The 23,244-nt window shown below is 39.5% G+C and overlaps 1 protein-coding gene and 1 long non-coding RNA gene across 6 annotated transcripts in view; one reads left to right on the plus strand and one right to left on the minus strand.

The window, feature by feature from the left end:
- Nucleotides 1-23,244, minus strand: part of ACOXL (acyl-CoA oxidase like) — a 572,636-nt gene that overhangs the window by 57,304 nt on the left and 492,088 nt on the right. For all 5 annotated transcript variants that reach the window (XM_072636271.1, XM_072636277.1, XM_072636298.1 and 2 more), the window contains exon 17: nt 21,246-21,316. In XM_072636271.1, the coding sequence (XP_072492372.1) occupies nt 21,246-21,316 (71 nt within the window). The remainder of the gene's footprint in view (nt 1-21,245; nt 21,317-23,244) is intronic.
- The window catches only part of LOC140521371 (uncharacterized), a 180,831-nt gene that overhangs the window by 12,662 nt on the left and 144,925 nt on the right, over nt 1-23,244 (plus strand). The window contains exon 2 of the long non-coding RNA XR_011972912.1: nt 14,258-14,427. This is a non-coding gene — a long non-coding RNA (uncharacterized lncRNA). The remainder of the gene's footprint in view (nt 1-14,257; nt 14,428-23,244) is intronic.

Below are 23,244 nucleotides of genomic sequence, written 5' to 3' on the forward strand. Positions count from 1 at the left end.
ATGGGCTTCCTTGTAAGGTAGTAGGTTCTTCAAGCAAAGGATTGAAGTTGGGTAGCATTTGTTAGGTATTTATTTGTTGGGTAGAATTTAGAAGGTGTTTATATTTAGGCATGGGTTAGAGTTGATGACCTTTGAGAGCTACTCTAACTCTGAAATTCTGTTAACTTTGTAAATGATGATATAGAACGATAAGCTTTATCAGGAGAGATATCTTCCCATAAAGGTCAGAGGAAGAGATGCTGAGTAGTGGGGACTCCCTGATGAGAGGTTCTGAGGCAGCCATTTGTTAACCTAGCACTAATAATAGAGAGGTCTGTTGTCTTCCAAAGGCATGTATCTAAGATGTGATAGAGAATTTTCCGAGACTTGTTATACCTGATGACTATCATCCAAGTTGGTGATTCAAATGAAGACAAATGATACTGCCAGGAAGAATCTAGAGAACAATGTTAATCATTAGGTTGTGGGTAAGAAACTGAAAACTTTAGGGGCAAGATGGAGTTGGTTTGGTTTTTTTTTCTTTGATACTGATTGAACTAAGTGTCTTAGAAAAGAGAATAGATTTATGGAGGGAACAGCTAGTTAAGAAATTGTTATTTGAGAATAAAATTTACATTTCTAGACCATAGCTCAAAATATAGAGTTGATGGTATCTTAGTCAGGGATGGAATGCAACTGAAAAGGGCTGGAAAAAAGATACATACACACACATATACATACATTTTATACACACACATATATTTGATTGGAGTCTTTCAAATCTAATAAAAATAGCTCTAAGTTAAAAGGAGAGAAGAAGAGATGTCTGACAAAGTATTGCTACCCAGAGAGAACCTACAGCAAAGGAATAAGAAAAGCAGGAGAGATGTCCAGACATGGCTATAAAAGCAATCATTTTATATATTTACATAAGTATAAGAAGCAAGGTGACATACAGGTACTAATGGAAAGAAGTAAATTGGATTGTGATTTAGCCTATAACTAGAATGTGACTATGAAGATCTAACAAATAAAAGAGATAGCGTGGTTGGAGGAACATTGCTTATTAAGAGGCCATATACTATGTGAGGAAATCTGGGAAGTACTTTGGGAGAAGCATAGTACACAATATTTGGACAATGATCAACAGAGCTTCCTCTGGTAATGGTAAATACATAGAACTTTAAGATCCACAAAGAATTTTATATTTGGATGTGGTTTCATTCGATTCTTATAAAAACCCCATGAGTTAAGTGATACTAGTAGTATTATTCTCATTTTATAGATGACAAAACTAAGTCTGAAAGGGATGAAGACTTGCCCGTTCTTTGTCCAGAGTCACTCATCTGGTAAGTGTCAGAGACAAGATTTGAACCCAGGCCTTCCTGACTACAACCCCCATGCTCTAAATATACCAGATTGCTTCTCAATAAAAAAGACATTGATATTAGACCACCTTACAGAAGGAAGAAATAAATTAATTCAGATAACAAAACACAAGAATGGCATAGAGTTAAGTAAGAGTGATGGAATAATTCAACTCCTTGCGCTATGAGGGAGAGCACATATCCTGCTCAAGTAGAGCAGTTAATGATTTCTTGACTTATTTTACTAATAATTTTGTCCTCCACAAGGTAGAGGAGATGATGAAAGGAATTTCTATTCTGGAACTAATTCTCAGCAAGGTAGAAAATTAAAGAAAGTGGTTCTTGAGGAGGAAATGATGGGAATTTTTTTTTGCAAAAGGAACATTCAACTTTAGAATCTGTGATAGAAGCAGAGAAAAGAAGCACATAGTCTGACATGTAGTCTATGTTGGGGAAAGTAGATGTCAAAGGGATTAAAGAAAGGAAGGGTAGGATACCACAGCCTAAAATCTCAGAACATGCATCTGATCAGACCAGGAGGAATAGGAATTTCTCAAGGGTGAGATTCTGAAGACAATCAGAGAAGCATTTCAGATGAGGTTGAAAAACTAGAATTATCTAAGGACCCCAGTGTAGCTCTACAGGAGAGTCACTAACCAACTTAGATTTCAAAAAGGCACATTTATGATATGGGAGAAAGGGCAGGAGATGAATTTTTAAAGTATGGCATTTGTTAGGAGTATTGTGATCCAAAATAAGCTCTGAGCTAACACTAGTAAGGAATGGACAGTAAAATAGAACTTAAAAAAACTATACTGTGGTGGATAGGATGATGATAATGGATGACAGAAGAAAGAATTGCTCATCTCTTATAAATTTAGAGTCTGAAGTGACCTTAGAAGTCACCTAGTATAAGTCCCTCATTTAGCAAATGAGGAAACTGAAGCCCAGAGATGGTAAGTGACTTGCTCAAGGTTGAATGGGTAGTAGATAGCAGAGAAAGTTTTGAATTTAGGTGCCCTGACTCTAAACACAATATTCTTTCCAGTCTACCATGTTATATTGAGGTACACTCCATGATCACTGAAAGATTATGCTGAATTAGACGAGTACTGCAGGAATGCAAAAAAGACAAATGTCCTGATTGTTTAAAAAAAAGTAGAAGAGCAGAGTTTGGAAATTATAAGTCAATAAGTTTGACTTTGATTACTACCTAAATTCTAGAAAGTATTATTAGCAAATATCTAGAAAAAGAAATGGGATAACCAAGAGTCAGCATGGCTTCATCAAAAATAGGTCACAACAGACTAAACTGGTTTCTTTTTTTTTTTTTTTTTTTTTGACAACTGGGTAGATCAGGGAAATACTGTAGGCACAGGTTACGTAGATTTCAATAAAGGATCAGGCCCAAAGAGTATTCATTAGGAGCTAACTGTCAACGTGGAAGGAGATGTCTAATGATGTGACTCAGGGAAGTATATTTGACCCCATCCGTGGTATGGGATCTTTGTTTATGATCTGAGTCTGGTGTCACAGTGGATAGAGTGCTAGGCCTGAAGTCAGGAAGACTCATCTCCCTGAGTTCAAATCTGGTCTCACATGCTTACTATTTGTGTGATAATAGCAAGTAACTTAACCCCGTGTGCCTCAGTTTCCTCATCTATATAATGAGCTGGAAAAGGAAGTGGTTTACTACAGTATCTTTACTAAGAAAACCCCCAAATGGGGTCATAAAGAGTTGGACACAACTGAAATTACTAAACAAAATGTTTTGAGTAAAGGTATACTAGTAATGAGTATACTATTAATAATATGGGTATACTAGTATAATAGTAATAGTAAAAGTATGTAATGGAATATTTATTAAATTTGCTATCATGCAAATCTAGGAAGGAGAGCTGGTTAACATGCTTAACAGCAGTCAGGCTACAAAAAAAAAAAATTGCAGACAGGCTAGAATAATATGCCGGACCTAAAAAGAAATGAAATTTAATAGTGATAAATATAAGGTTATATTTAGGTTCAAAAAATCAACTTCCCAAGCATAAAACTGGAAGATATAGCAATACAGCAATTAATGTAAAAAAAAATTTTAGTTGATCAACCCACAAAAGTTTAGTAGTGCCTACTATATGTCAGGTACTAGTTGCTAAGAGAGAAAAAAAAAGAAAAAAATTCATTGCCCGAAGGGAGTTTTACATTCCAATGAAGCTGAAAACATACACACACATATTCACAACCATACACATACACACAATATGTACAAAACTGATAGACAGCAACCAAGTTGTAAAGAACTTTAAATGCCAAATGGAGGAGTTTATACTATCCTAGGTGCAAGAGGTCTTAATCTGGTTCATGGATCCCTAAGGAGTTTGAATAGAAGTAAACTTAGGAAAAATTTTATCTTTATTTTTAATATAATTAGCTTCCTTTGTAATCCTATTAATTTTATCTAATGCATTTAAGAACATTCTGAGAAAGAGTATATAGGTTTTAGCAGACTGGCCAAGGAATCCAGGACAGAAACAAAGCTAAGGGCCTCTGTCCTAGAAGTAATAGGAGAAGCTCTGGAGCCTACTGAAGGGCAAGAGTGACATGGTAGAACATGTACTTTAGGAAAATTGCATTGGTGATTGGGTGAAGGATGGATTGGAGAAGGGAGATAGAGGCCAACAGCGATATGAGATTCAACAAAGCTAATGTAAAATTAGGCTGAGTAGTGTTTGGGACTAGCAAGTCAATGGTTTTGTTGCATTCTGTGCTCTGGTCAGACTCTGTCTGAAGAACTAACTGTGTCTGGTTTGTAGCATTTTAGGTAGGATGCTCATAAATTGAAGAATTCCCAAGAGAGGCAATTGTGAAGGGATCCCAGATAATGACACACGAAGACTGGCTAAAGGAACAAAGATGTTAAACCTAGAGACAGGAAAACTTAGGACAATCATGGTAGCTATTTCAAATTTTCATTTGGAAGAGGAACTAGTGTTTGGTGCAACTAGAAACAACAGGTGGAAGCTGCAGACAGGTAGATTTAGGCTCAGCATAAAGGAAATTTTAACAAAAACTGTCCAAGAATGAAATGGGCTACTCTAGGGAACAGTAGGTTCTCACTTGCTTAACTGTCCTTGAGCAAAGGCAGGATCACTGCTTGTTGGGGAGACTTTAGAGACAAGGACATAATTACACCAGGGTAAAAGCACGTAGGCAAGGTACAGTGGTCAACTTCCACTTGGAGGAACTGTGTTTCCTGACATGGTGTTCTTCAAATAGTAGCAGCTTAATAAATGTTTTTTGAATAAATGGATGGATAAAAGACAACACCCTCCTAAAACCAATGACCTCCTAAAATGAATGAGGAGGTAATGCTTTCTTGAAAACAGTTTTTCAATATTGGCCTAGCACATCCTCCTAAGGAATCAGTTATGAACATTCTTCCAGACCAATTTTTTCAAAGCTTTTAGCCAAAAGGGGTTTAGCTCTAATTCCTGTCTCTTCAATCAGCTTAAAAAGATGAGCATACCTTCAGTTTAAGAAAACTCTTGCTATATCTCTAAGTGCTTCTCTTGGCAAGAGAATACATTGCTTTATACTTTGCCCAGAGCCCCAAAGTAAGCAGAGAAGAGAAGAGAAAAGAAAGAGGGAGGGAGGTAGAAATAAGTCTCTAGGAGAGAGCAGGGGAGGAGGGGAAAGGGAGAGAGAGAGGGAGAGGAAAAGGGAGAGGGAGAGAGAAAGAAATCATTAAGGTTTGCAGAGGGCATTACAGATATGAGACAGCTAGGTGGTACAACCGATAGAATGTGGGACTTGGAGTCAAGGAGACCCAAATTCAAATCTGACCTCAGATACTGACTAGCTGTGTTATCCTGGACAAGTCATTTAATCTCTCTTTACCTCAGTTTCCCTATCTGTAAAATGGGGATAATAATAGTATCTATATCTCATGGTTGCTATGAGGATCAAATGAGTTAACATATGTAAACCACTTTGCAAAGCCTTGAAGCACCATGGAAAGCGATTACTATTATGCATCATGTAAAGTATTATATTATTTTTGCCTCATTTAATACAAACAAGGCAGTGACTGTATAATTCCCACTTTACAGATGAGGTAACCTAGGCTTAGAGGTTAAGTGACTTGTCCCGGGTCACAAAACTTGGATGTGTGTTAGGGAGGATTGGAATTCAGGTCTTTTTGATTCAGAATTCAGCCCTCTCTCCACTATGCCACTTAAAAGCCCACATATACAATTATGTTTGCATGTTGTATTTCTCCTCTCTTCTCCTCCTCCTCCCCACCCTCAAAAGAATGTAGTTTCCTTGAAAGCAGGAGATATTTGCTAGCTTTGTTTTTGAATACTCTGTGCCGTCAGACATGGAAGATGCTTAGTAAATTCTCACTGGATTAGATTGGACTAAATCTCCAAACTTCTACTACCTGTGTTTTGAGTCAGTAGACTTCTGATCACTTACAAGCAAAACAAAGAAGGTAGCAAATCAAATGCAGAAAGGGAAATAGGAAAAGGTGGGCAAGTGCAAATTTAGCAGAAAGCTTATCCCTAAGTCTCATGACATTTCTAGTTATTAATCAAAGAGCAAATGTGGTTAGTTCAGAGCAAAGAAAAGAAGCTTCAGTCCCATACCCTGGGGTGCTGCCTAAACATGTACAACTTCCTGCATAACAAGAGTGTTAATATCCACTCATATCTGCACTTCAAGAACTGTTATCACTTCCATCAGGATCCCTCACTCACTAAATTAATGTTTGGCCCTCTTGATCCACATCACTGAAATCTCCTGACAATTTCTCTGGCTAAGTCACTTGGGGAATTCTCCTGGGAATATAAGGAGTCTGACCTTTTTATTTAAATGGTGAAATGAGGAGCTTTGGCTACCCATTCCCCCTTCTTTCCTATCTCTCTGACTTATTCTCCAAGGACCAAATTTTGCTCTCAGTCTTCTACATATCATTTTCACTGAACATTTCTGATTTTCTTGTTTCTGTCAAGTCATTTCTTCTACTGTTCCCCATCCTATTTTCTAGAAGAGGCTGCAACCAGATACATCCTTTAGTACTGGGCTGATAGGAAATCAAAGACCCAACTTCATAGAAGTGCTTCTAAATCAATACCGCATGAAGCACCCCTAGGCAAAGATCCTCACAGAACTGAGCTATCTGTGCTCTGCCTTCACAGTCAGTCAGCTGACCTTGTTGAAAATCTGTACTTCTGCTTTTATAACTGGACTTTGCATTTTTTTTTATTCCCTGAGATGTTTGATTTCGGACTGTCAAGAGGAACTGAGAGAAGAAAACAGCAGGGAACAAAAATTTTCTTATTTGGGCACTTAATTCTTAATGCATGTCCATTCTTATACCACCACATGCCAAATGTTAGAAACTTCAGACATTTAATCCATTGCCCTGTGGCACTAGTAGATAATTCACTTATAGTCTCTGAGCAGCATCAAAGTTTCAAGACTGCCATAAATGGGTACCAAGGAAAAAACACTGTATTCAGAATTGGATGATCTGGGTTCAAATCACAGCACAGCTCTTACATGACTTTGGGCAAATCACTCCCCTCTCTGGGACTCAGTTTCCACATATGGAAACCTCATCTCAGAGGTCCATTCTATCTGGCAATACTGTGATCTTATAGCCTACCTCAGATTGCTGTGGGAAGTCAATGAAGTAATGATTATAGAGTGCTTAGTATACTTTGGTATGCAATATAAATGTCAGTTGTTCCTACAGTTAGATACAAATTCTCAGGTCCATGTGAAGACCACTGTAAAGTTTGTCTTTGACCTCATCACTGTTTCTTCTGGGGGCTTCTTTCTACTTTTTTGACATACTATCCCTCAACTGAGACCCAGAAAAGTGAAGAACTTAGCCTAAGTCACATAAAGAATTAGTTTCAGCATGGTACAGGCTAGTATCTGCATCTCTAGGCAACTGGTGCAGTGTTTTTTCTTCCCTGGTACCCTCTAACGGTAATAATAATTATTGTTTATCCTTCGTTTCAAAGAGGACCAATGACATCGTGGAATGATGTCTTGACTCACTCATGAACTGGATTGAAGTGATGCAGAGTTGAGTAAAGTCATCAGCCTCAACCTTTCTTCCACAGTCATTGAAGGCCAATGGCAAGAGGAAAAGTCAACATAACTGATGATAGTCCAGGAGGCTGTGGATGACATTGGTGTCTTTGATATCTGCCGAAACTCTAAGTGTTCCACAGTATCCGCTTCAACCACCTACATGGTCATTGGAACATATTGTTCTCACTGGCCCATTCTGCCAGGGGGGAGGGTCTTCACATGCCCTAACTGACTAATAGACTGGAGGCCTGTTGGTTACCCTCAATCTGGTTTAGCCCATCTGCCAAGATGGTTTTATGAGGGTGTGGTTACCAAAGGTGGGGGAGCATCCCTGAACTTGACTCAGCAAGCCCTCACATCAGAAGTGCTAGCTTTCCCTGAACACACCATATACCCCAATAATAATAGTAACTATGATTACTTGCATTTAAGTAGTATTTACCATGTGCCAGGTTCTAACCAAACATTTGACTAAAATTATCTCACTGATTCTCACAACAACCACCTGTGAGATAGGTGCTATTATTATCCCCATTTTACAAATGAGTAAACTAAGGCAAACAGGAATTAAATGACTTGCCCAGGGTAACACAGACAATAAGTGTTTGAGGCCAGATTTGAACTCAGGTCTTCCTGACTCCAGGCCCAGTGCTCTGGCATTTCAGGCACCATGACAAGGGTTTTATGGAGTTAGGCATTACTTCTCAGCTCACACCATGTAGCTGGCTCTCTGGTCCACCTCTGTTTATGGTGGGCCCTGTAGGACAGGCCTCTAACTCAGTAGAGCAAACAAACCTGAAACACACTAATAGAAATTATGGGTCATCTTGGGCCCTTATCTTTCTCCTCGTAATCCACTAAATTGTCATGTCTTCTGACTCTGCTTCCCTGTGACCTCTCAAAACTTTCCCCTTCTCTTCATTCACATATTCATTATCCTAACTGAGGCCCCATCACCTTTCATCTGGATTATTGCGATAGCCTCCCAACTGTATGTGACCTCTCATAGCTACTAAACTGATATCATCAGAGTCTAGGTGTGACCTGGTCACTGCTTGGTCTAAGAATCTTTAGTGGCTCCTTATTGCCTCTGGGATAAAATAAAAGCTCTTTCATGGGGCATTTAAAATCTATTCACAATCTGTCTCCAACCTACCCATGCAAGCTGAATATACCTTACTCCCCTGTATGAACTCTACATTGCAGTCAAACTAGACTACATGCCCTTCCCCATCCATCCCATCCAGCACATTCCATTCTGTTCTATTCCCCATACAAGTTGCTCCCTCCCTTCCTTTTACTTCTGAAGCCCTATTAATCCCCTTTGATGGTCAGCTCTAAACCAACTTCCTACAAGAAATCTATTCTGATTTTCCCAATTAGCATCGCTTTCACTTTGAACAAAACTATTTTGGATTTATTTTTTGTGTGTGTATTATTATTTGCACATCTTTATATGTATTATTTGCCATCCTCCCTGTCCCCCTACCAAGTAGAACATAAGCTTCTTGAAGGCAGAGATTGTTTCATTTTTGCCTTCTTATCTCTCATGTCCAGAATAGTGCCTGGAACATAATAAGGCTTACTAAAAAAATATTGAAGGCTTATATGTCTAGAAACCTCAGAAGCCCTTTAGTCATTTTACAACTGAGGAAACTGAGGCTCATGGAACTTAAATGACTCATTACAGTCACATAGGTATGAAATGTCAAAGCCAGTGGTTTTGAAAGCTGCAGATGAGGACACTATGAAGGGACTGGGCAGTTGGGGCAGAGGAGAACTAGCTGTTAGGGACAAACGTTGCCTCCTTTATCGTTTGGATCTAAAGACAGACCTGCTGGAATTCCTCATTTGACTGCCTTAAGGTTGAAGCCTGAAGCTGGAGCTAATATTTCAGCGTTAAGGGTAAGTAGACAGAGAAAGTTTTGCTGAAGTTCTTTGCCATGGACGAGTAAGCATGATCGGGTGGGACAAGGGAGGCCTTTGCAATTAACCGTTTGGGAGCAGGTTTAGTGTTCTAAAGGACCTGCCACCTACACAGAAGGAGAAAAAAGAAAGAGCAGTTAGAATGGAGGAGTGGGGGAAAACCCTAAGCTTCCACCTGACCTATACAGGCTATACCTCCCTGCTGCCTTCGAAACCTGGAGAGTCCCCTCAACAAACAACCCCTTTGGATGGTTTGGTTACCACGACAACTGTCCATTGAAACCAGAGGGCAGAGGCCCCTAGCACTTGTGTGCTCCACCTTCTCCAAAACACAAAACCCAACAAAAGGGGCCATGAGAGAATCAGAGACAGTTCGCTTTGGGGACTAGTAGTACCTCACAAAATGGCTCAATTACTCGTCCCCAGAGCGGGGTGATATTCCTGGAGCAAGTGTGGGGAAAAGGAGAACTGTGGGAGAAGTCAAGCAGAAATAATCTTTATGACAATGACAATTTAAAGAACACTAGACAACCAGCTTGCTGGGGTGTTTTTAAGCCTCCTGAGCGGGGGAGGAAAATCAATGGAGCAGTCATGCGGAAAATTCCCTCTCCTCTCTTCAATGGCCATCCATTCCCATGCTAGGGTGAAGTCATCTTGTAGCAAAAGCCCAGCATGCCTTGCAAGTTATGTTCACATCAAGGTAGGGGAAGTATATGTTTCTAGAAGGCGGGTCTTTGGGAGTTGGGGGGATAGCATTCAACTTCCAGGACAGTCCAGAATTTGGTGAGGATTCTTCTCCAGTAATTATATAATACAAAGGAAGAATTCAAACTAGAGAGGCTGCCACCATGAGGGGAGAGTGATAGAGGATAAAGAAAGGCCCCTCCAACAAAATTTACTTCCATTTCTTCTGGTGAAAACAGGGAAGGAGCTATTCCAAATCCGAGTGAAAACAAGGACATCTATCATGTATTAAAGCATCACTACAGAAGTATTTCAGGGCATATTAGATAACTGGGCTACATCCATGCTAGGGCAACCTAACTAGGAAATAGTTCCCACAATGTGGGCCTCCCTAAACAGCTGGCAAACTGTACTCCATCCAGTCCAAAAGGCCCCCTGCACATGTCAGCTGCTTAGACAGTAGGTATTGAAACTGTTCTACTTATTTCCTCAGACAAAATTATCATCTATATATCTTGCCACCCACCTCCTCCTGTATTTCCCCAAGTAAACAATCTGAAGATTTCTTTCTGGAGGGAAGTACACTAGTATGAACCTCCTGTCAAAGTGTTTATCATCTGGAAAGCAAACATACGAGACCATCAGAAACTATTCTGCTTAGGGGGAACCCCCCCCCAAAAAAACCACCCGAAATATTTTCGGACATCTAGCATGATTTATGGCAACACAACTATTTTTCTATAATAAGCTGAAGCAAGTTATAAAATCCCACATGCAGCAAGGTCAGCCTTTGCCCTACATGGCACCACAACAGGCTATTGCTGGATTAGGGTAAGTGACACAGACCAAAGCTTCAGTTTCAGGGGTCTCCAGGTTCTGGTGTGTAACAGAAGGTAGCAGAAGGTCTGACTCCGTGGAGCTGGAGGACCTGAGTTCAATTCTTCCCTTTTGTGCTTGCTGTCTGTATGACCTTGAGCAAGTAACTTAACTTTCCTTGGTCTCAGTGCTTTCATTTGTAAGACAAAGAGCTTGAACTGGATTTATGTCTAAGATCCCTTCTGGGTCTGGATTTAAGATGCAACGATCCTGTCTTAGGGAAGTAAGGGAGGCAATTTCATACAGGAGAGAGAAAGTTGACTCTGGAGACAGACGACATGGGCTCAAATCTCAACACTGATGCTTGCTACCTGTGTGACCTTGAGAAAAAGCATTTAACTACCATCTGTTTGCTCCTCTGCAAAATGAGTAGGTTGGGTGAGATGGCCTTTAAGGTCCCTTTCAGGACTACATATATTCATGATTCTATAGCTGACCAGTTTTATGTTATTTATTTATCATGATGGGGAGGAGGGGGAGAATTAACAGTAGCATGTATAATCCAAAATAAGGGACAAATTTTAAAATGCTATATTTTGCCTCAAAATCTATTGCAGAAGTTTTTTCCTTTCTTTTCCTTTTCGTTCCATATTAAGATGAATTTTTTTATTCCCTGGGCATACACCAACTGATGTTTGAATGAAACAATGTGAATGTGGACCAAGAAACAAGAGGCAGCCATCGTGGGATTAAAAGGTTTTCTGTGGATGATCCACAAAGTGACTCTCATGCTTACAGAGCACAAAAGTGATGAGTGCCTGGAGATGAGAGGAAATAAATTTACATTTACATTTTCTATTTACATTTTCTCTCTCAACACCACCTAAAAATGAGTTATCTCAAAGTGGAATGGGCTATTCCAGGAAGGTTCTCTCTCGCTAGACTCTCCTTTTCACCCCAACGCTTAGATCTCCTTATCCTACAATAGAGGTTTATGACCTGGGGTCTGTGAGCTTGTTTTACTTTGCTAAGTATATTTTAATATAATTGATTTCCTTTGTCATCTTATACATTTTATTTTATGCATCTATAAATATTCAAAAAAAGAAAAAAAGTCTATGGGTTTCACCAGAGTGCTGAAGGGGCTATAACACCAGAAAAAGTTCAAGGACCCCTACTCTAGAGGTCCTTAAGGAATAGCCAGATGACCCGATGACTTTTCAGATCTACTGCAGAAAGGATTCTTGGGTTAGCTGAGCTGCCTCTGAGATCCTTCCAGCTCTGAGATTCTATGATTCTGATACATTCACATATTCCTGGGCCATATATGACAGCTATAAAAAAATAAAATCTCAAAAAGTTTTACTTTTTCTCGAGTGGGTACACACTTTTAAAAATTCAGTACATGAAGACAGAACCAACAAGAAATTTATCTTTCACCTGAAAAGTATTTCTCTTGGTTGTTAGTCTTGCCAGTAACATATAGGAGTGACATAACTCCTCTCTGGGCAGTCACTGGGGTTGGAGTCAATATTAATGAAGTCACCATCACAGGTGAGGCATGGCAGCAGATCCGCAACATTACTCTGTCATCAGATTCCCAAAGTTATCATGGAAAGAGTTGTGGACTTGAAGCCAGAAAAGACCAGGCTGGCTTTGATTGCTACCTAGCTGAGTGACTTTGGGACAAATTACTCAACTACCTCTCTCAAGTTCAGATGCCTCATCCTCCAGATGGGGATAATATGACCTGTATCTGCATCTGTATGACCTTGAGCAAATAACTCGGGGTTAGCCTGAGATTCAAATGAAGTAACATTTCCATAGCACTTTGAAAACTGTATGTACACATCATCCTTCACTATTTCTTATGTTCAGATATCTACAAATATGCAGCTGGGTGGCACAGTGGATAGAGGACCAGGCCTGGAGTCAGGAAGACACAAATTCATGAGTTCAAATTCAGCCTCAGTCACTTATTAGCTGTGTGACCCAGGGCAAGTTATTTAACCCTGTTTGCCTCAGTTCCCTCATCTGTAAAAATGAGCTAGAGAAGGAAATGGCAAACTACTCCACTATCTTTGTCAGGAAAACCCCAAATGGGATCATGAAGAGTCAGACACAACTGAAATAACTCAACAAAAATCTACCAATATAAATATAACACCCTACGTGATCATAAAGTTACACACTTCTATACAGAGGACTTAGAGAACTTTAAAACTCTATTGAAGAATAACATAAAATGTAAATGGAAATTTCATTTTTTCAATATTTTCTGATCTTAAGTAATTAATTCCTAATGAATTGGCAACACAAAGGATAGAGTGCTGAGGAAATTCTGAGTTAAAATCCTGCCTCAGACACTTAGTGTGTGACCCTGGCTAGGCAGGTTGCTTAACTGGTTTGCCTCAGTTTCTTTATTTGTGAAATGGGAATAATAATAGCACCTAACCCATAGGGGTCTTCTTTTTTCCTCCTGTACTATCTCGCTTGGTGATCTTATCATCTCCCATGGATTCATTTATTCCCTGTGTGTTGATGATTCCTAAATCTGTTTATCTAGCTCTGACCAACAGAAATGTTGGCCTTTGGTCTCACCTCTCCTACTGCCTACTAAACATCTTGAACTGGACATCCCATAGGCATCTAAAACTCAATGTGTCCCAAACAGATCTGACTATTTTTCCCTTCCAAACACTTCCTTGTTTCCCTCTTCTTAGGCTTGTTCATCGTTTTTTAAGAGGACCAACGACATCATGATGTTGTGTGTTTGGCTGTGGCTGATCAGTGGAGTATGAGTTCAAAAGACTCTATTATAGGTTGGGCCCAAGTAGTCTGTTAGGACATTGGGGATGGAGATGTCTCTGGATTTGTGCAGTGCATGTTTCCTTTGTGCTTCTGTGATTCTCATGGAGTACAAACAGTGTCTTTGATATGGGGATTCTATGCTGGGCAGTCTTGTGCCAATGTCTCCCATGTCTCACAATTCATACTAAAGTTCTTCAGAGAGACCTTAAGATTATTCTTGTACTGTTTCTTCTGACCTCCTTGTGTGAGTTCTCTGTAAAAAACAGTTTTTTAGGTAAACATTCATTTGGCATTCAGGCCATGTGGCCAGCTCATCAGAGTTGCACTCTTTACAATAAAGTTTGAATGTTTGGATCAAAACTGTCCATATCAATGTCCATATCTTATCTTGCCAAGCAATCTTCAGAATCTTCCTAAGACAGTTCAAATGGAAGTCATTCAGTTTTCTAACATGGAGCTGGTAGACTGTCCAGGTTTCACAGGCATGCAAAAGTGAAGTCATAATAACAATTCTGTAGACCTTCCATTTGGTATGCAGCCTAATATCTCTTCTCTCCCACACTTTCTTTCAGAGCCTGCCAAATGCTGAAAAAGCTCTGGGAATACATACGTCAACCTCATCATCTATGTGGACATGCCTGGAAAGTTCACTGCCAAGTTAAGTGAACTTACCTACAGCATTCAAAATTTCCCCATTTACTGTGACCAGTGGTTCCATGTATGGATGGTGTGGTGTTGGCTGGTAAAGTACCTGTTTCCTTAATGTTGGTTGTCAGGACAAAATTAGCACAAGTGGCAGAGAATCAATCCATACTCTGTTGCATCTCCACCTCAGAGGCGGCATTGGATGCATAATCATCTGCAAACAAAAACTCCAAACACCAACTCTCCCTCTACTTTGGTCTTGGCTTGTAACCTTTTCAAATCAGTTCACTATCAGTGCAATAGCTGACCTTGATGTTATTTTCAACCTTGTTGAAGGTATTTCACAACATGACTGAAAATATTATGCTAAAAAGCATAGGAGTAAGCACACAGCCCTGTTTTACTCCATTGGTGACTGGGAAAGTATGAGAATATCTTTATTTATTCAGAACATGCTACCATGTGTGTGAGCATGCCATCTGTACAATACTGATGAAATTCTCTGAGCTACCAAATTTTGCCATGATCTTTTGCAAGCCTTCATGATTGACAGTATCAAAAGCCTTGGTTAGTTCAATGAATGTTGTATACAGAGCTCTGTTCTGCTCCTGGCATTTTCCCTGGAGTTGTCGGGCAGCAAACATCATGCCAATCATTCCTTAACCCTTTCTGAAGCCACACTGACTCTCAGGAAGATGACCATATTCCAGGTTAAGGATCTGTCAATTAAGGAGGACTCTGGCAAGTTTTGAAAACAATGACTAGGAAAGAAGTTTCCTCCCCTGTTAGAGGTATACTTAATCTCCTGGAGGATATTCCTTTTGCCACATGATGTAGAAGATTTTAGTCAGTCTTTATATATGAACAGTGGACCCACTGCCTTTTACATCTTTGTTGGGATGGAATCAGTGCCAGGAGCTTTGCCACTTGAGAGGAGCCTGATGACATTCAATCCCTCTTCTTCAGTTGGAATTTTGGCCACAGAGGGACTGACTACAACCTGAAGTCTACAGTCGATGTCTTCAGTATTGGTTGATGACAGTGTGTTGAGAGCACTATGGGAGTGTTCAGCCCATCTCTCCAGGAATATGTCCATATCATTTATCACTGAGGCTCCATCAGTGCTGAGTATTCAAGATGCAATAGAGGTCTTTAGCTCATAAATTGTCTTCAGGGCATTGTAGAAGTGGTTTGGATTGTTGCTGTCGATATAAAATTGAGTCTAATCTATTAGCCTTCTTACTGAGCCAAGAAGCCTTCATCTCTCTAAGATTCACTCACACTTTACTTTTGATGGAATTAAATATTGCCTTCTTGGAGATAGATGAGCTGTCCTGCTGGTGAACCTGGTGGAGTTCTCATTTCTCATTTAGTAGCTTCTGAATTTCCCCCATCATTTTTATCAAACCAATCCTGATGTTTATGAGTGTTCTGGCCCAGATAAGCAAATGTGGTGATAGTATATCAAGTCTCTGAAAGCTGCCCACTCCTTTTCTGCTTCACTGTTGCTAACTGTGTGCTCATTGAGCTTTTTTCCTCCACATCAGCAATGAACCATTAATGCATGGAGAAGCGCTCTAATCTGTTGATGTTAAGTCTATTGACAGTTGTTTTTCCTTGAGGCTGCTGCTTTTGTTGAATGCAAATAATTAGCTTAGAAAGGATGAGTCTATGATCAGTGCAGCACTCTGTGCCTCACATTGCCTTCATCACTCTTACACCCTGCCTGCCTATTCTCCTTACAATGACATAGACTAGTAAATGCCGGTGCTTGCCACGAGGGTACATTAAGGTAAGTTAAGCAGAAGACAGGATTGGTGACAAGAAGATCATGAGAAACAGAAGTCCTTAGTCCTAAGTGACCATTGCTGTTGAAGTTTCTGACTCCATTCCTCTCAGGGACTCCCTGCCATGTCTGGTAATATGTGCCTCCTTTGGTATTCAAGTGACCCAGAGCTACAAGCTTGTCTTCTTTTGATACATTGATGATGAAGGTCTCTAGATCTTCACAGATTTTTCTTTTACTTCATTAGGGTTTGTCATGGTGGGAGCATACACACTGATGATGGTGGTATGGCAATCATATTGTCATGAGCCTGTCATTCACTCCTTTCAGGAGACATTCAAGCTTATTAACCAGATTAGATCTCATTGTGAAACCTACACTTTCTTCATATCTCCTCATCACAGAGATCACTCCAGAAAAATGTGCATCCAGCTATGGCTTCAGTAAGCTGGCCTTCATTGTCAGCCTTGCTTCACTCAGAGCTGCTATTTGGGTGTAGTACCTGCTGAGTTCTCTCACAACAAGAGCTGTTTGTCTCTCAGGTCTACTGGATTTTAAATTGTTCATGAGTGTGTGCACATTCCATCATCTTTGCAAAATTTTTTGAATTTTTTTTGTGTTTCAATTGCAGGGTAGGATCCTTGCCTGCTGTAATAAACAAGCAATAGTTGGGTAAAGCACACAATTTTTAGAGTACCTTTTCTAGCCCCTTCTTCATGCCAGGAGATGAGCAATATGGTCCTTTTAAAAAGCTGCTCAGACACCTAGGGGGCATGGTGCTTGGTTCATAGTGCTATCAGTATCCTATATGGCCATTGGAACAAACTGTTCTCATCTGCCCATTCCACCAGGGGGAAGTCTTTATGTGCTTGGGGGTAAATATCCCCCTAATCACTGCCAATTTTGAGGCCTGCTGGTTATCCTTTACCTGGGGTGGACCATCTGCTGAGACGGTTTTACTGGAGTAGGCTTCTGCATGTGCTATGACTTCTTAGAGTCACAGGGGAGAGTTGGGTGACTGGTGAACACCAAAGGTGGTTGAGTAGCCCTGAGAAGGACTTGCAAGCCCTTACAGAAGAGGAGCGAGTTCTCCCTGAACACCCCATATACCCAGGCTTACAATCCAAGTGTCATCCTCCATTTCTCACTCTCTTTACACCCCATATAAATCTGTTGCTAAGCCTTGTTGATTATACTACATTCTTCCCTCTGACAGGGCCACCACCCTGGTATTGATCCTCATCACCTCATGCCTAGACTATTGAAATAACTTGCTGGTTGGTCTTCTTGTTACAGTAGACTTACACAAGTTTTCCACTCAGCTGCCAAAGTGAACTTCCTAAACCTCAGGTCTGACCATGTGTCGTCTGTCTGTCTGTCTGTCTCCCTCTTCCCACTTCTCACTCTCTTTCTTATACACACATACTCACATACACACATACAATCCTCATTCAACAAACTCCAGGGGATCTTTATCAACTCCAGAATCAATACAAAGTCCTCTCTTTGGCATTCAAAGACTTTCATATCCTATCCCCCTCCACCAGGTATTCTTTGATGCAGTGACACTGGCCTCCTTGTTCTCCTCCCATAAGACACTGTATCTCTCAACTTCAGTCATTTTCACTCCCTCCTTATTTCTACCTCCCTGCTTCCCTGACTTCCTTCAAGTCCCAGCTAAAATCTCACCTTCTAAAGACAGACTTTCCCAATCCCCATTAATGTTAGTGCCTTTGCTGTTGATAATCTCCAGTTGATTTGGAATATATCTTCTTTGTACTTAGTTCTTTGCACAGTATCTCCCCCATTAGACTATGAGCTCCTTAGGAGCTTTTGTGCCTTTGTTTTTTTATTTTAGCTTTTCTTTGTACCCTTAGTACTTAGCATAATGGTTGGCACATAGTAGGTGCCCAACAGATGTTTATTGACTTACTGATATTTGTAAAGTGCTTTGCAAACCTTAAAATGCTATGTAAATGTTAGCTTTTCTTAGCTAACTAAGTAGTTGGTATGGAGTCAGTCTAAGAATCAACAAGCAGAGCATCTTTCAGGGTCAAAATCTAGAGCTGGAAAGGGCCTTTAAGGCCAGGTCTAAGATCCTCCTCTTAAAGATTTTGAAACAGAGGCCCAGGGAGGTGAAGGTACTAGTTCAATTTCATAAAGTTAATTGATGGTTGGAAGCCCATGTCCATGTTCCAATGATCTGCCCTCTTCTAACATGCTCTCTCTCCTGCAACCATGATGCCTGACAGCTCTATGGTACTTTAAAGTCTGTAAAGTGCTTTTCATACATTACCCAATTTGAACTCCACAATCATCCTACAGAATAACTAATACAGGCATTATCACACCCATTTTACAGATGAGAAAACAGAAGCTAAGGGGAATTAGGTGACTTGGCCTTGCAAGGCCCAACACTCTACTTGTGGTCTCCTCTACATGACCTCATATGAGTAAAAGCAGTAGTCAGAAAACCCTTTAGCCCTAAATGGTGACACCTTTGGTATTAAGTGATGTAAATGTGTGCTCCTGAAAGTCCTAAAGAGAAAGCAGGGGAAAAAATTAAGAGAGAAAGAGAAATAAGATACCTGAGGAATCTATAGCTCCTTAATGTTCAGCACCTTATGCATGTTATCTCATTTGACCCTTACATTTGAACCTATGACAGGTATTATTAGGTCTGTTTTACAGATGAGGAAACTAACTCTCAGAGAGGTTGTGACTTGGTGGTGAGTTCCCCGCTCATTAGAAATCTTTAAGCAGGGGTTGCATGACCACTTATCAAGTTTATTATATTAGGGATTCCCTTTGGATGTGGGTTAGATTGGATGGCCCTGAGATCCTTTCCAACTCTCAAATTCTGTGATTCTGTGACTTGTCCACAATCATACAACTAGCAAGTGTCAGAAGTGGATTTTGAAATTCAACTTCTTCATTTCAGACTCAGGATCTGTCCTTTACATCACGCTGGCTCTGCTTAAGATGGGGAATGGGACAGTAGGAGACAAAGAAGCTAAGAGAGAATGACTCTCCCCCCACCCCCAAAAAGTCAGTGAAATAAAGAGAAGGGAGAAAGACAGAAAAAAATAAGAGATCATAGATGGTAAGGAGGGGAAGGATGTTACTAACAATTTCTGATCAGTGACACTCATGGGCCAGATGGCCTAGAAGAATACGTGCATATCTGTATTAAAGTTGTCCAGATACCCCAGAAGCAAATTCTAGGTCCCAGAAAGATAATAGTTACATAAAGTAGAGGTTCTGAACTGGTTTTGTGTCATGGACCTCTTTGGCAGACTGGAGAATCCTGAGCACCTCTTCTCAGAATAATGTTTTAAAATGCATAAAAATAAACAGGATGGCTAAAGGAATAAATTGTGTTGAAACAGGTTATCAAAAAAAACCCCTCTTATTTTTAAAGTTCAAAGACCCAGGTTAAGAATCCCTGACCCAGAGGGAAAGTTTTGACCTCATGAGTTGAAAGAGTAGCTCCAAGATGGATCAGAGGAAGAGCCGAAAAGTATTTTGGGGGATCCTGTTTTACAGGATCCATTTTACAAATCAGAAAGCTTTCACCCTGGGAAGTGAGGTAATTTGTCCAAGGTCACAGACAAAGAGCATAAGGAATCTTTTAAACTTTGAATAAAACTTTGCCAAATAAAGGGAAATATTTCCGGTGTACCTTTTTGAATTCTAAGTGGATCCTGTTTGATGTAGGTTTGGCCAACCCAAAATGGGGTTCCAATTTATTGTTGTTCAGTTGTATCAGACTCTTCCTTACTCCATTTGGGATTTTCTTGGCAAAAATACTGAAGTGGTTTGCCATTTCCTTCTCTAGCTCATTTTACAGTTGAGGAAACTGAGTTAAGTGACTTGCCCAGAGTCATACAGCTAGTAGGCCAAATATGAACTCAGGTCATCCTGACTCCAGGCCTGGTGTCACATCACCACCTAGCTGCCTGTTCTTCTATTAAATAGGCCCAATTTTCAGAAATTAAAATTGTACTTAAGGCCTGCACATTTTTGCTTCAAAATACATCATTATAAATATAGAGGTTTAGTATTACCAGCATTTGCTGGTATATTAAATGTTGAAAGTTTTAAAATAGGCAGACCCCAAATACCTCAACTCAAGCAAATTACTTAAAACCTATTTATTGAAACATACCATGTTTTTTTTATTTAATATTTTTGTTTCCCACAGTTACTAGTATCTGATTATAGGATTTAGGCTCTGATTTGATGGGCAGAGATAGTATTTTCATACTAGTACAATGTTAGAACTGTCAGTAGTTAAATGTTCATGCCCCAAATTAAGGGCAGATATAGTATAATAGAGATAGTGGGAGTATTGGCCGTTGGCAGTAAAAAATGAATATTATATATACGTGTGTGAGTTTACTACAATCTATAACTGTTTAATACTTTCATCTGCATTCCTACACAAGCTTCTTTTTGTTCTCTGTGCTTGATCAAACCATTCAAAGGTATAGTTTTAATTAACTCATGCATGTCATTGGACAAACATTTCTATGTTTTGGATTTAGCCTTGCATGCAACCTAAATGTTGGTAACAGTAGAACTTTGCTCTTTTTTTTTAATCTGGAAGAAATTTTAAAAAACAACAACAACAATTGTGATTGAGGATGAATAAAGCCATGCTTTCCCTCAGCAGCAACAATTCCATCGGTAATATGTGCCACCTAATTTGTATTAACAATTCATTGCAGACACAAAAGTGAGGGTGAGAGACACATTCAAAACCTTGCCTTAATTAAAAAGTATAGTAGGAGACATAAAATATGGCTAGCTCTCATAAATCTGCTTTAAAAAAAAGTCAAGACTCTGTCAGATTAGTTTAAATAGAACCCACTGAGATCTCTGGAGAATTAAACAAATTCCCTGGTAGTATTTGACAACCACTTTCCTGTCACTCTCATGAACTCCACAGGCAGCAGTTGTGCTCATTAACCAGAAATCCTCCTACTCGTCGATGACAAGTTTATCCCCACAGAGTGTAAAAATTCAGAGATGATAAATTTACTCCCTCTTGTAAAATGAAACTATCCTCAGAGCAATAAAAATGCTAGGAGGCTTTAAGAAAATAAGTGCTTTATCTGATAACCTACCTTCATTAACAAAGTCTGGTCCTCCCGAACAGGGCAGCTCCCCACTGCTAAGGAGAACTGTTCTAAAGTAACTGAAAAAGAAGAAATTAAAATGGTGAACTGGTTTACATTAAAAAAAAGTTTTCATTTTGGTGGACAGTGGAGCACTTACATTGTAAAATATATCAACTATCATCTAAAATACATTGACTACCATGTCAATCTTTCTTCAGCTTTCTCTGTAGAAACAACACAGTAATGTACATTTCTTGAGGGCAGAAGTTGGATTTTTGCTGTTTTTATCCCTGGTGTTTTACACATAGTAGGTTATTTAATAAATACGTTGAATATTGGTGAAGGAATGAATAAAAACCCCCTTGTAAATCACTTGATATGTATTAGAATATTATGTGGGGTCAAATTCTGTCTCATGGACACAAGGATAGAGAATATCCTCTGTATAGAGGACATGGAGTTAGTATGAAGAAGCCTTGCACAAAGACAAGTTTATAAAACCAGTGAATTCTTTGTGAGCTGAAACCACCAGCATTATTAGCATTGAGCAGTTTTCCATTACAAAGTTCACTGAGTTTTCTGAGGACTCATTTAAAATGTCTGAGTTTGAGTCCATCTTCAGGCTCTTTCCTGGTAGTATGGCAACATTTTCCTATGTTATTGCTCAATGAATTTCAATAGTTCATCTTTATATAGAACATTAAGGTTTCTCAAGGGATTTTATCTATATTATTTCATTTGGTTCTCCATGAGGTAGGTGCTTTAATTTCCTTAATTTTACAGATAAGGACACTGAAACTCAGAGAGGTTATACCCAGAGTCATGCTTTTAATATGTATCTGAAGCAGGATTTGAACCCAAGCCTTCCTGACTCTAGTCCAATGCTTTATCTACCCATTACTTGACTCTGTCTTCCCTCATGTGAATTCTGTAAACTCTCAAAATATTTGCAAGTCAGTCTTTCCACTGACATATACTATCTAAAATGAAGGATAAGTCATCCTTTTAAAAGATGAGCCAAGAAAAGTTATGGAGAAGAAAATGGCAAGTCATTCCAGTATCTTTGCCAAGAAAACCCCAAATGGGATAATGAAGAGTCAGATGTGACTGAAAATGACTGAACAAGAAAAGTTATGAAATATGAATTAATTTCAATTGGTCATGAAATTTCTACAAATACTGCTCTAGTTAAAAAAATATATGGAATCTCAGCATTGGAAGACACCTCTAAGGTCATCCACTCCAACCTGCACTCAAGGAGTAACTCCCTTTAGCAAAGCCTTGACAAATAGTCATCCAGTCTTGAAGACCTCCAGTGAGACACAGTCCTCAATCTCCCAAGGCAACCCGTTCCACTTTTGAAAAGCTTTAACTGTTAGGAAGATTTACCTTAAACTGAACAAAAATCTTCCTCTTTGCAACGTCTACCTTTTGCTTATACTTCTAACCTCCAGAGCCAGGAAGAACATGTCTAATCTCTTTCCTTCGTCAGTCCTTCAGATACTTGAAGACAATTATCATGTTTCCCCTTACCCCCTCTCCTTAAATTTTATCTTTTCAAGTTAGACTCTTCCAGTTTCTGAATTATCCTCCTTTGGGATGGTCTCAAGGTCTTTGACCTTGGTGACATACTATTTTGAACAGGTTCTCATCTGTCAATGTTCTTCCTAAAATCTGGTAACCAGGATTGAACACAGTACTTAGACATGATCTAAAGCAGAACACTGTGGGACTATCACCTTCCTTATGACGTGATACTTCTCTTAATTCAGCCAAAGATTGCTTTATCTTTTTTGGCTGCTACATCCCATTGTTGACTCATATAGAGCCTTCAGGCCACTCAAAACCACAATCTTTTGCATCTGACCTTTTGTCTAGCCACACCTCTCCCACCCTATATTTCTGCAGTTGAATTTGAAAAAAAGGCTGTTGTCCTTTAAAAACTAAAATTAATTTAACAAGCTACATTCATTTTGCAGTGATAACATAGCTGACTAATATACAA

Source organism: Notamacropus eugenii, chromosome 1, assembly GCF_028372415.1.
Source record: "Notamacropus eugenii isolate mMacEug1 chromosome 1, mMacEug1.pri_v2, whole genome shotgun sequence".
Taxonomy (NCBI): domain Eukaryota; kingdom Metazoa; phylum Chordata; class Mammalia; order Diprotodontia; family Macropodidae; genus Notamacropus; species Notamacropus eugenii.